Source organism: Dermacentor silvarum, chromosome 2, assembly GCF_013339745.2.
Source record: "Dermacentor silvarum isolate Dsil-2018 chromosome 2, BIME_Dsil_1.4, whole genome shotgun sequence".
NCBI classification, from domain to species: Eukaryota; Metazoa; Arthropoda; class Arachnida; order Ixodida; family Ixodidae; genus Dermacentor; species Dermacentor silvarum.
Window position 1 is genome coordinate 183,442,816 of NC_051155.1, and position 15,082 is coordinate 183,457,897.

The following is a 15,082-nucleotide window of genomic DNA, read 5'->3' on the forward strand; positions in this document are numbered from 1 at the left end:
TCTTGTCAGAGGCCCTCCGCATTGGCTACTCAGCAATCCCTGCAGAGTCGTCTCCGTCAGCAGGCGTTTGGTGTGTTGCGACACCACATACCTGAACACATGATTGGACCCTCCTGCGTTAGCCGTGTGCAGCTTAGCCGAGTCTGGGGAAAGGGGTATCCTAGGGTTTGAGCCGATGCCGCGTTTGGACCTTTGAGGCCCCTTGGCAGAGGCAACACACTTCTTTGGCTGGTGCTTCGCTTCGCATAGACGGCGCCTCCAGACTGACCCACCAGAAGGAAATTGGCAGAGGCTTTCTCCTGTCCCCCTCTTCAATCTCTTTTCATTCTCTCCCGCTTTTCCATATTTTCTGTCTTCTAGCCACTACATCTTACTTTCAAATTTCTAGGCGGCTAGGGTTAACCTTGTGTATCATCATATTATCTGTCTTCTAGCCACTACATCTTACTTTCAAATTTCTAGGTGGCTAGGGTTAACCTTGTGTATTATATCCAGCCTTAGGTATATATTGCCCCCGGGCAGAATTAGTAAAACGTAGGTGTATTTACAAGGTGTATACAAGTTGCAGCAACACTGCGTACACAAGATGGCTGCCCAAACAAGCCGCACACTCTTCTTGCCAAATCGTCTTCTTTGTTCTATAGGGGTATCACTCAACTTCGCTTGTGCGCACCTGACCCTTCTCTGGATCGCACCGCACCGGCGGAGTGGCAGTCACTCGCAAGCACTTTCGCAGCAGCCCTAACAGTCAGAGCTGTGACCGCTAACCCGCGGTTCGCAGTGAGTTGCGGCCACGGCAGGTGCAGGCCAGGGGGACAGGGCGAGTCTTTGACTTAAGGTGTTTACCTTGAGTTTCATACACCAACAAAGGTAACAACAAGCCAACAAGCAAAACCACAGCGGCGGAGCGTCCCGTATGACTGAGGTAACAAACCACACAATAGTGAAAACGCACAAGAGGCTTGTAATGGTTCAGCTCACCTAGCGTGGATCTGCGCACGGGCCCTGGGGCGGTCAGTCGCTTACAAAGGCCGGGTGCAGTAGCGGGGCGGCGTGCGGCGGTCTCCGCGGCTGAATTGAGATGCAGCCAGTCACAAGCTTGCCAGCCGAAAGACAAAAACGCATTGGGGGAATAGCGCTTCTTCTCGAGCGATGGGGAGGGGTCTCCCCGGTTCCAAGAAGAAAGGAGGAAACGGGGTGCCTTGGATGCGGCGTAGCTGCTTGGCGCGAGGAGCAGCGGGAGTGGCAAAACGTGCTCTCTCCCCGCTACCCTCCGCGAGCGAGCACAGGATCATTGCGTGATAACCGCGTGGCCGTTCCGAAGATATCAGGATGCGCGTGCGATCCCACAGTTCATAGTCGCATCATGCTCCGCTGCTCCGTAACATCACACTCCGGTCGGAAAGTCGCCATCCAGGCCTGATAGTGTTTACGAGGGCGAAGTCGCGGTGAAGTAGGGTTTTAGGCTAGACACGTGGACAACATCAGTGAGCGTAGGAGCAGACAATGAACGATAGTCCAGTGGGGATACTTTGTAGTTTACATTGCCGAGCTGGCGCAGGATCTTGTAAAGCCCTGTGGAGCATGGAAGAAGTTTTTCGGACAATCCAATGCGGCAGCATGGTGTCCATCGAAAAACTAGGGACCCAGGTCAGAAATGAACGTCCGAGTGGCAGCTGTCTTACCATGTATTCTATGCAACCTGTGAGGCAGTGAGCCATGAACGGGCAACCTGGTGAGCTGTGTGAGCCCAGGCGAAGATGTCGCGGGCATACTCAGTTGGAATGTTGGTCACGGGTGGCAGGAGTGTGTCGAAGGGGGGCAGCCGAACAGCAGATAAAATGAAGAAAAACCAGTGGTCTCGTGACGGGATGAATTATATGCACAGGTTATGTATGGTAACGTGTCGTCCCAGTCACTGTGGTCCAGAGAAACGTACATGGGTAGCATCTTCGTCAGCGTCTGCTTGAGCCGCTCGGTTAGTCCATTGGTCTGCGGGTGACATGCGGTGGATAATTTGTGCACGGCAGAACAGGAACGAAGATCTTCAGTAACGCGGGACAAGAAGGTGTGGCTGCGATCAGTGAGCAGCTGCCTCGGTGCGGCGTGATGTATTACATCATACAGAAGCAAATCTGCAGCATTCGTAGCACAGCTTGTTGGCAATGCGAGCATGCTGGCGTAACATGTCGTGTAGTCAGTCTCAACAGAGACACTTGTTGCCAGTTTTAGACGTAGGAAAAGGTTCTAGGAGATCGATGTCGACATGAAGAATGGTTTGGAAGGGACATTATGGGGTGTAGGCGCTCAGTGGGTAATACAGCAGGTCGTTCGCGGTGCACGAAGCTATACAGGCCGGGCCAGTAAAAGCGCCGTCTTACATAGTCGTAGGTATGGGAGACACTGAGGTGGCCGGCGGTGGGTGCGTCATGTAGCTGCTCAAGAACTTCTACCCAAAGATGTTGACGTAAGACGAGCGAAAGTTGTGGGCCGTCGGGGCAAAAATTGTCAGTACAGAACGCCATCACTGAGTATGAATGTGCTGACAGCGGGTTCAGGATGCACAGAAACTATGTGATCGATGTAAAGAGTCATAAGGCATTGTTCATTGCGAATGACACGCAAGTCTGAAATGGCTAGGACGCAAGTATCGGTGTCGTGGGCATCATGGTCTGGACTGTCGACTGGGTGACGGAAGAGACAGTCGGTATCCTTGTGTATACGGCCAGATTTGTATAGTACAGAGGTGGGACACCTGTGCCAATTGCGCCATTTTGATACAAATGCAAATTCCTGTGTGAAACTGCGCCAAACACAGAAAATTGGCCAAAATTGGGCCACGCTTTGCCAGAACGGCTTTGGCATGTGCGCTCAGGCAGTGACCGCGAACAACAGCAAGTGGATTTGTTCTGCAAAAAAGAGTGCCGCCGTTCATATTCCGCACACCATGTGACGGCGCCTCCTGCATATTTTCTCGTGCAATTTTCGCACTACCGGTTGTTATCGAAGCTGTAGGAACGGCCAGGGTGGCTGTATTGAAAGCGTACTAGACTACGGCTGAGTTTGCCGAGCGACGCAGCGCTCCCTAGCTGAGGCACAAAACAGCAAAAAGTAGGCCGACGGCGCTGCGAGCGAACTAGGTAATAGGGAGGTGCGTGCTGCAGCGGGTTCAGCGGGCGGGCATTTCTGTCCTCAGGGCTGTGTAACATGGAACTATTCCAATCTGTTTTAGAGCGCAGCTCTTAGGCGCCCGTTCCTGCGTTGAGCGTCAGCGTAACCGAGCGAACGAACACAGCGAAGAATGAAAGAGCGAACGCGGAGAGCAGCAGGAGATGAAAGGCACTGATAGCGAAGAGAGCACGAGGAGGAGGGTATGGAAAACGCATGAGAAAGAAAGCGTAGTGCTGCGCAAGACAGGTGACGATCGCTACGAGATGGTGCCAAAGTAGCGCGCTGTCATCTGTTCACTTATAGCAAGCAGTGAGCCCGTCCAACGATGCCATATATGGAAACAAAGCGCTGCACGAGCGGAGGTCTGTCTGTGGCGGCTGCTGTCAATCGCGCCCTCGCGTAACCCACGCACTGCCTCTCGCGATCTCCCGATTAGCGAGGGGGGGGGGGACTTGGCTACTAGTTTTACTGCACATATATTTTACGTATTTTCACTGAATGTTTTTAGGCCTCTATACAGCCGTGTTTCATCCACCCCTCTCAATTCACAGTTCATGTATCATTGACAAGCCCTTATCATTGCCTTGGTGCTCTTCGGCCACATCTGGCTATTGCGCCAATCAACTCCGCTAATCATCAATGGCTCTGACTGGCGACCTGCTGCTGAGCACGGGGTTACTGCTTCAATTCCCAGCGGTAGTAGACTGCATTCCCGTAGCAGCAAAACGAAAAGATGCTTGTGTACTTAAATTTGGGTGCGTGTTAAAGAACCACAGCTGGTTGAAATTAATTAGGAATCCCCTGCTATGGCACCACTCATAGTTTGTGTGTTGCTTTGTTATGTTAAGCCTATTTATTTGACTATTTTATCTCTTGTCAGACCAGATTCAATTGGAGTGCACTAATGTAGACAGGTTCGTGGTAACATAACAGTTCTTCCTTTTGTCGTTATCACCTAAGTTATCAGGATTGTATGGCTGTGAATGGTGGATCTTAAGACAGGAATAGAATTGAGCGAACAGAATGTTACATTATGCGTATACAGGTCCCTTGTTTTATTGAAGCCATGCATTGTAAAGTATACTACATCATGTTAAAGCCGTGACATTGGTGTTTACTTGCAGCCGAAGTCGTAGCCGAGACAGAGGCACCGCCGGAGGAGCAAAGAAGTCTCGCAGAAGGAAGCCCTCCATTTACTGGGATGTGCCGCCTCCTGGCTTTGAGCACATCACTCCCCTTCAATACAAGGCCATGCAAGGTAGGCAAGCAATGTTTCCAGCCAGGTCTTGCTTATATGCCACTTGACACTTCCAAGAAAGGGAAAAAGCTTGTAGTACACAGCCTTAAAAGGTTCCTGCAATGCCATATTCGAGTCACCATATTTGATCTAGATTTGTTCTCAACGTGTGAGAACAAGGAACAAAAGGAGTTATAAAATTTCAAAATACAAGTAAAATGTGAGTTATCCTGAAGGTGCACATTTCACCCCCATTACATATGGTGGCACCTAATAGCAGTAGTGCATTGGCAGAAGCTGGCGTGCCATGGTTGCCAAGCCTGCTCAGCCTGTTGATGGTGTTACCATCGCCTCTGTGATCTCGGAGGCCATGGCATCACGTTTATGGTTACAACAGCTTCCACGAGGCAGCCGTTGGCACGCCAAAGTACTCAACATGTGATGTATTGTATGTCATTGTATGCACTGTATGTCATTGCGAAACCACACCTCCGCCACAGTTCGACAATGGGCATAGCCAGGGCAGTGAAGCTTTCGCTATCAACCAGTGTTAACCAAAGCTAAACCACACCAATTTTTTAGTTTTGAGATAAATATTCCTAATAGTATAGTATTTTTATACGGATGATTCGTCTCAATAGATTTCATTAAGAAAAATAATACAGCGTTACTCAGAGCCCAAAATAAAAAGACGAAGCATGGAAATATTCATTTTATTGAGGCACTGTCAGGTGCGGCATCCTCTGCTCTTTTGTGAGGCTCCGGGTCGCTTACGCGGCGGCCCGTTCGGCCAATGTACTCAGCGCCGTAGGACATGGGCATGGGGGGAGGAGCTAGCCCTCCCCCCATGCCCATGTCCAGGTTGGCAGTCAGGGGAAGTTTAGGTCAGCGGGTGAGAGAAATGAGGACAGAAGACCGTGCAAAATTTGAGTTGGAGGGCATGCATGTTTTTCTTGTACTTTCATTTTTCTCTACTGAATAACTTCGGACTACATACACCTATCACTGCCATTCTTGTTGCATTTATCTTTCCATCAATTTATGAAACTTGCGACAGAAAAACTGGCTCGAAAAAAGTTCGAGGGCCCCTTTAAGACTGACATGAAAGGGCGCTGGAAACTTGTTCTTCTTTCAAGAAATTCAGCTTAGCTTCACAGCATTGTCCTGAATCAGTGACAAACTGACCATTGGTTTCTGAAATGTTTATGTCTCGGAGAGCTCACCTTAATTTTCTCACATGGAGTCTACTTATGTTAAAATGTATATCCAGCGCTGTCTTAGTGACCTGAAGCTATTCATTTTTAGGCAATGGCTTGTTTGTGGGTAAAGCTAGCTTCTCCCTGAGTTAGAAAGTAGGCAAAGGTGTGGTTTGAGAATTCACGTTCACAAGAAGCGAACCTGCTTGCACTCTTTAACAAAATTGTTAATAATGAAGGCACCAGATGCTGCCTACTCACCAGTATGTAGAGTGTTAAAGCTGTCTATACTCCTTGTAGGTAAATTGTGGTGAAAAGCTACATCAGCTGTTTGAACCCTACTGCTTGTTGAGAATGGTGCAGAGGTTGAGATAAATGCTTTATTTATTGTATGCTGCACAACTGCACAGTAGGATATTTAACTGCATGCCTGGCTTGCAGCGTCTGGTCAGATTCCGGCCACTATGCTGGCAGCTACGGGCGCCATAGCCACAGTGGGCGGGACTACCACGACCATAGGCGGAGGAGGCCTTGGAGGAGGAGGGGGAGGAGGGGTCGCAAGCCCTGTTGCACAGGCAATCATCCAACCACCAGCCGCTGTGCCTATTGTGGGCGGCACCATCACTCGTCAGGCACGGCGTCTCTACGTGGGAAATATACCTTTCGGCTGCTCTGAGGCAAGTGCTCTGTCATTGTTTATTGCAGTAGTGTGATGATCCCATACCTCAGGTAGACAAAAGTATGTCCACACATCTTGCACACCTGCTACCGTGGATGTGCAACAAGGGGGAATTTACTTGCAAGTGACAATCTGAGCAAGTCGCTGTGTCTAGTTCGGTTTTTAATCAATCACATTTGGCACTGCGAAAATGCAAACGGAACAAGAAAAATTTTGTCAGCGTTGGGTGCTGCATGCAGTGACTGGAACTTTCTGCAAAGAAAGAGGCAGAAATAAGCAATCAGTGAAGTTTCTGCTGACTCAATTCAGGTGAGTCTTAAAGCAGGTGATATTACAAAGATTCTTGAATTCAACTCCGAATCCTCCAATGAGGAAGACATTTCACTAGGCAGACAGTGAGTGGATGCAAGTCAATATGAATAATCTGCCACCTTAACCTCCACATTCTCAATTTACTGTAGCACCAGGCTTCAAGGGTGATGTAAAAAATGATGCAAGATGCCTGGAATATTTAGAACTTTTCCTAATATCAAAGGTGAGCTGACTGATTGTACTATTATGAGCAATATGAAAGGGAACACAGGAACGCGTAGAAAATACCCTCAGACCCAGCTATGGGTGATACGCAGTGGCTGCCGTAGGAAACAAAGTGGAAAGAGGGACGCTGTTCTAACAACTGTTCGCATTCCCGCCGTGCGTCTCCAAAGTGCGGAATTTTGCGTCACTGACAACTGGGTGCATCGATTCAAATAAAGAATCGGTTTGAAATACAGGGCAAGCTTGGTCTAAGAGTACTATCAAGCGGTTGCGCGAAGCAAAAAAAAAAAAAAGAATGAAAGAAAGAAAAGAAAAGGAATTGGTGTAAGTCACTGCGACGATTACCGTCTTATCGGCTGTCTGACTAGTATACCATATTATCGGCGAAATAACGTAAGCTGCTGCTTTGTAGAAATGCCAGCGTGGTGGGAGTGCCAACAGTTAGTGGAAGAGCGCCCTCCTTTCCCCCTTTGTTTTTCACAGCGCCATCCGCGTATCGCTCCAAGTCTGTTTCGAGGCTGTTTGCCATGCGTTCCTGTATTCCCTTTCATATTGCTCATAATAGTACATGCAACAGATTGTTATGCTCTGTATTTAAAAAAAAAAAATATTTTTTTTTTCGTGGCATATGCAAAGTGATACTGTTTGAAAGCCACTCACACATGAAAAGCTAAACCTTTTTCTTGCTGTAATTGTTCATCACGGAGTAATTCAAGAATAATCCTTTTCCTTGTTATTGGTCAAATTGAGCAGTGCTTCAGATCCCGATATTTACCGACATGATGAAGTGTAATGGAGATTTACATATTTTGTTGACAACAGTGCCGCCGTAGACTGCGAGCAGCAGCTGCAGCTATGATTGTGGGAAATCTGTCCTTTGTTTTCACTCGTGAGGGAGCGCTTTCTTTCTGTGTGCACGCCTGAGTGTGATGTTTTCAATGAAAGCCTCCTTTTCTTCACAGGTCACTTAGGAAGTACCGTAAGTGACCTAAAATGTGTGCGTCTTGGTGTGAAATTGTTTTTCTGTCTGTGCAAGTCTCACACTGGCTATGTTTCTAACATACTCTTGTGTATGAGCAAAGGAACCCCTTGGTGGTTCCTTAGCACATTGCTGGTGCTGGGGGAGCCCAAGGAGGTGCTCACATGAGCACCTCGATTGTGAGTGATTGTCAACAGCTGCTTCTGCTGCTTACCCGTGCTGGCAGGTGCTTTGATAGCAAGAATGACTTGTACACTACTGTGTATGCTACATGCAAGTATTAGCTGTTCGAAAAGCATGTGAGCTGTAAAAGGGAAAGATGGTTGCACGTCAATGCAGAAGGTGTTTGGCCCTGCACTGGCAGGACAAGAAACACACCTCAGCACAATCCATTCTGCAACAATGAAGAATGTGACACACAAGTGCAAGAAAACAATAGAGAAACCAAATCTCATTCTTGACTATAACCATGCAAGGAGTGGCATAGACATACTTGATTAAAAAAAAAATAAAGCTTCATACTAAACCTGGAGCGCTATAACGTAAAGCTATTCCAAACTGTTTCTCTTCCATTTCTGCAATCAGCCCTCCACCATTTGTCAAGTATTTTTCGGGTCACCCTCACTTAGCCTGTCTGCATGTTAAAGAACCCCAGGTGGTCAAAATTGATCCAGAGCCCTCCACTATGGCGTGCCTCATAATCAGAACTGGTTTTGGCACGTGAAACCCCAGAAAGAACAACACTTAGCCTGTCTGTGACGCGACATCACGAAAATTGCCGAAAGTTCCCATCTGATATGACGTGTGCACGCTCATTTTGCGTGATTAGAGCAAATAAAAGAAAAAGAATTATTTCCTATTGTACATCTTTTTTGTCATTGGCCCTCCCGCTATTTGTGGGCTTCACTCACTTCGCCTGTCTGTGACACAATCTCCCAAAACTGCGAAAACTCACCACGGCAAAGCGACGTGTATGTATAAAGAATGCAATAATGCTTAATATGCTAAACGTTTTTTTGCCGGAATAGCCGGATGCTGCCCCTTTCCGAAAAGAATAAAAAATGACCACCCCCGATCACTCAGTGATCACTCGGAAACACTTGCCACTCGAAGCTGCTTTGGAGCATTAATTTATTTGCGTAAAATAAACATTTTTGCATGGCAGTGCAACGTTGTCGAGCCCTTTCTGCACTTTTACGACATCGCTCTGCCAACTTTTCTTCACTGAGGATCCATTTTAGTGGCATTTTTAAACTGTTGCATGCTGCCAATAGCACCACCCTCCTCATCCGGTTATCTACTTTCACTGTGCTAGCTCGGCCCCACTGAAACCTTCTCCATTGCTACGTGCTCCTTGCCTCTTGTCAGCCAATTAAATAAGAAAAACCTGTCATGACGCAGTGCTAGTAGTTTGAAAGCCAACAAAAGTGAGCTTCTATAAATGAGGAGAGCGATCATGTCAAACAACGCTGAGCATCACCACCCAATGCTTGTGTCGGCAGTTATGTAAATTTGACGTCAGGAGATTGGAATAAAAACAGATTAGAATAGTTTTATGTTGGAGGGCCCCAGCACTCAAAACCAGCGGAATGTACTCTACAAGATCTTTCACCATCTCATCATTCTAGCAATCTTCAGCGCATTTATCTTGTACATGGAAAAGGGTGGCATACAAACTTTCCATATTTGAGTTTCCGCCTTGACATTGTGGAAACATTGGTTTATTGAAATCGTCGATATGAAAGGCATGCAACAGGGGAAGGCAGTCCAACAATATTGCTGCACACTACGCCGCCTGTCAGTTCCCGATATACCTTCTTGCAACACCTAAATGCCAGAAGCTTTCAAGGCGCTGCTTTGTGTGCTCCAAAGGGTCGGGACGAAGTTGAGAGCTAGTGAAAGGAAACTCTGAGCAGGGTGTGATGACTGTAGCATGGGTCTTCGTGTAATACCAGGTTTTAAAGTGTACCACACTGAAGCCTTCCTGCATGACTAATTGTAATCCCAGCTGGAGGGGCAGTCAAATGTGTTGCAACACTCACGGGGCACAAAAGTCCTGTTTGTGGTAGCTTTTTTCTTTTTCTTCAACACTAAAAAATTTTTCATGTGTGTTCTCCAAATAAATCTATCATTCTAAATGTATTTCTGGCATTTATTTAGTGTGTCAATTCCATGAAGCATTAAAGGGACAGACAACCGCTCAGAACATGAATAGAGATAACCCCGCTGATGCACATACTGCCTATCGTACTGGTTAAAACAAGCCATGTTTTTCTCGTTAAATGTGAATTTGTATTTTTAATTCTTCATTAAAAGTAGGGAAAAATGAACTTTGGTGCCCCATGCGGCAAAAAAAAAAAAAACATGAAGATGCATAAGAGGTCTACCACGTGACCTTCTACGCGGTTCCTGGTCTTATTAGTATTGAAATTCAGTACACTTTTTTCTGTTATAAGTTTTTTCTAAGTTCCAATGTGCAGATAGGCCTTCGTTTGTAGTGAATAGAAAAGTGGCACTGCCTTCGCCTTCATTTTCGATGACTTGGCTTGGCTCGTCTATCGACAGAATAATGACGGGGGCCAGCCAGCCATCGCGTAGGCGTGTAATTGGGGGGAAACATGGTACAAATATAAGAAAGGTCTGTACGACAGTGCAAACTTATTGTACCAGCTTTTTATTTTCAAAAGTGATCGAAAATGTCAAAGTGCAGTTGGTTAACCACAGTTGTGCTTACTCCTGTGAAAGTAGAACGATGAACGGCTTTCACAATTTGCAAAGCGGGCTATCGGCATTGCGCTCACTTCTCAGCATTGCTAGAGGAGGGACTCTTACTTTTTTAGGGGCTGCTCAGATAGAAAAATTCTCCTTACAAAATATCAACGGGCTTTTTGAAGTAATTGCTACAGGTGTAAACACTACTGAGAGTGAGCTTTTTGTTGCACCATGAAAAACTAGGTCCTTAAAGATTGGTTGTCAGTCCCTTTAAAATAAATTGGCATTCTGTGAGATCTTTCTTATCGAAAATAATTTGGGAGTACTATAGGATTAAAGGGACACAAAACTTAAATGTTCAGTTAAGCTTAAGTGACTTGTTATTTGTCTAGAACAAGAACAGTGCAAATTAATGGGACAAGGAAAAGAGATAGACACAGCACTGACTTGCACTGAATACTTATTTTGCACATGGCGAAATATATTCATGGAAAATAAATCATCATTCAGTGCTGTGGGTGTCACTCTTCATTTTGCTATTAGTTTCTGCTGTTTTTTTTTCTAAGGACCATGTAACGACTAGCCCAACACCAAACTCTCTTGACTGATTATTGCTCCAAGAGATCCAAGGCATCACTTTTACCAAGGACAGAGTTTTCATAATCAAGAAAATGGCATAAACATAAGACAAGATTGAGGCAATCCCTGTGAAAGTACAGTGGTACAAGTTTCATAGGTGTACCATTTCACATCACATGTGCAGTGGCAGAACAGCTGCACCAGGTGTGGCAAATTGCACCACGCGCAGTCCTTTGCACAATCCTGCTCCAAATTTGAATTTCAGCGGAAGATTGTGCCAAGCCTGCGCCAAATAAGCATAAGAACAAGAGCCCCTTTCTGATGATACTGCCTCGGTAGTAGAACTGAAACCGAAACCTAAAGCATATGCATGTGATTGTTATCATCATCATCGTCTTGCTGTTTTCACGTCGTTGCATGGAGGAAAGAAAAACTGAGGAGAGTCCCTGACGTCACTTTTTGGGAAGAGCTTTGATGCCGGAAGTTGGCACTACTCCGCCATTTTGTTGGGGCAAATTCCCCTCTCTTGTTTACATTTGGCACTTCCGGCGTGCAACCACGCCAGGCTGCGCAGATGTACACGTGCTGTAACGATCCGATCAATGGATCCAATTGCAGTACAGTCAAATCCCCCTACAACGAATGCTGCTACAACGAAATTTCCGCCACAACGAAGATTTTCTGATTTCCCGTCAGCTGCCCATAGAAAGTAATACAAAAAAAAGTCTCTCCACAACGGAGGCGTTTTATTCGTTTTTCAGCTTCAACTAACTTTTCGAAAACGAAACTGGGACTGAGTTGAAATTGGAACTGCCGAGTAGTCAAATTAGAAGGGCCTTCCAAAGCTGTGACGATCATATGTCTGCTTGAACGAGGTTTTTGCGGACGAAATCAAGTTCATAGTATCGATTTACGCCACTGCAATCCATAGCCTAGGGTGGTCATCACATGCCTGCGCGAGACTGCATGGGATCACCACAATCTCTGCCGTTTTCTGTGGTGGGTGTGTCCGGTTGAAGTGGCTACGCCACCGAAGAAGCGTAAATTTCTCTTCTCTCGAGAAGGCACATTACGAACGATGAGGCAGAAAGCAGAAGGAAGAAATTTCGCAGTTTCGCCCGAAAGGCGAAGCATCGATTGCGATAGCAGATTAGTAGACAGCTATACAAACTAAGGGTCGTAGTTTTATCGGCCGTATAAACTTGTAAACATTCGCTTACTAACTAAATTACCAAGCACGGTGTCACGCGCGCACATGTAAACGTGACCACGTCTCGCTCGATGACCGCGGAAACTCGTGTCAACACGCTGGAATGGGAAGGCGCGGCAATAGCAGCGAGCCAATTGACCTCCGTGCCGTCTTGCACTTTAACACAACTAAACGTTGAAAGCACAGGGCACACGACTCTACGGGCACTAGTTGCACTTTGCCCACATCGCAGATCGCTTTGAAGATGAGAACCGCACGGGCGCGCACTTTGTGCACGGCGCAGATTGCTTTCAAGATAAGACGGCCGCGCCGCAGCCGCTGTATTCACATGATGCCAACGTCTCGTCGTTTGGGGAAAATGACAACCTGCAAGACACACCGACTCTGGCGACTGCTTTGAAAGTAATGGATCCTTTTGACCTCACCTTAAAAGTTATCAGAGCCCACGACGATGACATTGCATTGGCTCTTTTAATGGACTGTGAGACTCTCGTAACGCCTTTGCTTGCCGTGAAGCGTAAGAAATCCAGGCTGATGCACTTCTGGAAATAAAACTTCCGGTAAGCGCAAGTTTGCCGACTTTGTCATAAATATGCAATGAAATTGTGATAATTCAAACCGCATGACGGTGCATGTGCCGCAAAATGAGTGTTTCATGATGGCCGGGCACGCGCGTTGAGTTAGGCGTTGGCCGCAACGTACGAAAAATGCTGTAACAGCAGTGTGAAATGCATTCTCTCGTGAAGTTGACACTTTATTGACCGCCTTCGGTACGCCTCAACCTTTGCCCCCACGCCATCGCGAAGATTTCCCGGCCGCTGCATGGTTTCGGTTTCGTTCGCGGCTTTGCCGTTTAGCGTATGTATATACATACTAATTTCGTGTCAACAAAGTTCCTCCACAACGAACTTTTTTGCATGTCCCGTGCGTTTTATTGTAGCGGAACTCGACTGTACACCATTGTGATATTGTTGTCAAAGTCATGTCGTCCGAGTATTGTGCTCTAGCGTTAAAAGCAGTTCATCGTGAACTCCGCAAATTAGACCATCAGGCTGGTCTCCACTATTTTTGCTAGCATTTGTGAAAATAAATTGCGCATTCTCACTGTACTGTGAGAATACACAGGCGAAGACCAACATCACACTTTATGTGTGCGGTCGATTGAAAAAGTCTTTGCCCCTATTTTTATTAGCCAAAATAAGGTACACACAGGTAATTAGAAATATACCTACTATTCTACGTACCTTACACTATTTTTCCACATAGGCCCCACACCGGTTCAGACATTTGTCCCACCGCAGCACTAAATTTGAGATGCCCCTGTGGTAAAATTCGTCCGGCCGACTGTGGAACCACTGTCGGACTGCTGTCTTCGCTTCATCGTTGCACGTGAATTGCTGTCCTGCCAGGAACTTCTTCAGCAGACCAAAACTCAAAGCAAGACACCTTTCCTTATACGTGGGCTGCATTTCCCTGTAAATTTCAATGGGCGCTCGTGCCTTGCTCCATAGAGAACGAATCACACTTCATTGCTTGTGCGCCGTGGACGTGTGAAGCGCACCCGCCATCTTCAACAACTGACAGCAGTGCCATGCCGCAGAGCTACCGGCAGATAAGGCCAGGCCGGTCCAAGAAAGGTCCACCACTAGGAGTGGATATGTTGTCTTCGCATTTACAGCCGTAATTTGGCTAAATAAAAATATGGGCAAAGACTTTCTGATTCACCTTTTTACATCACAATATCGACCTATGGCCAACCCATCTGCTGTTTAGGAGAACAAGCATGTATGCCAGTCGTGGCTTTGTTTTGCTTTATTGAACAATATTCGGGCAGCTGCACACCACGGTGATGTGACAAGCCACAGCATGCCGACGAGAAGGCCAGCAGAAGAGAACACGTTTAGATACCCGACTGCATCTTGAGGTGTATTATTCTCACAAGATCTAAGGAGCAGCACACACCACCATCACAAAACCACCATTGTGCCCCAACAACATGGCCGCTACAGTGAAAAATACCACGTGACTTCCTCTACACTTTTTTTCTAGTGCGCAGACTGGGTAGGGCCTCTCCTCAGTTTTTCCTTCCTCCATGCGTCGCTGTGTTGTCTTTTATTGCGATAGCAATTATATGGACACTTCAACCGGATTTCTGCCGTCGGCGTCGCCGTGAGGTTCCCTATAGATAAAATCTTCGCCGCGTGCCGTATGCCCGAGCGGAAGCGTGCGGGGACGCGCGCTATCACGGAGAGCGAACGCACTCAATCTCCCACGCGCAAGCAAGGAAGCGGGAAGCGAGCGCTGGAGGGAGCGGGGGGGGGGGGGGGGGGTGCACTTCCACTCTGCCAACAACCGCGCTCGTCGCTCGCTCGCACCGTCTCTTATCTCCACACGGCTCTGACCTTTATGCGCCGTGCATTCGCCGCTCAGTTTCCGTTGAAGCGATAGACCGCACGTACCTTCGCCGCTGCGGCGTATCCGCTTGCTGCCAGAGTTTTGACGGTCGTTGTCTGCAGTCATTCAGTGTGTTCTATTCATGTTTGTTTGTGCGTGCTCACACCACGCTTGTTCATTCAGTTAGTAATAGTCGGGCCACATTTTCCAACGCACGCTACACATGCAATGCTGCCCGGATCGGCAGTGCAGCGCTACAGGTGTGTCCCTTCACACGCGCTGCCCACGGGAAGCGCTTCTCATCAACACCACCGTTTCACACGCGCCTTCTCGTGGTCATCGAGTCTCTCTTCATGTCGGTCTACTTACGCCGCAGCACACCTGCTTA

The 15,082-nt window shown here is 47.2% G+C and overlaps 1 protein-coding gene across 3 annotated transcripts in view; it reads left to right on the top strand.

The window, feature by feature from the left end:
• LOC119442262 (splicing factor U2AF 50 kDa subunit-like) overlaps nt 1–15,082 on the top strand; it is a 48,802-nt gene that overhangs the window by 9,627 nt on the left and 24,093 nt on the right. For 2 of the 3 annotated variants that reach the window (XM_049662012.1, XM_049662010.1), the window contains exon 4: nt 6,046–6,285. In XM_049662012.1, coding sequence (XP_049517969.1) covers nt 6,046–6,285 — 240 coding nt within the window. Of the gene's footprint in view, nt 1–4,295; nt 4,430–6,045; nt 6,286–15,082 lie in introns of all 3 variants that reach the window. The other variant, XM_049662011.1, reaches the window with a different exon arrangement.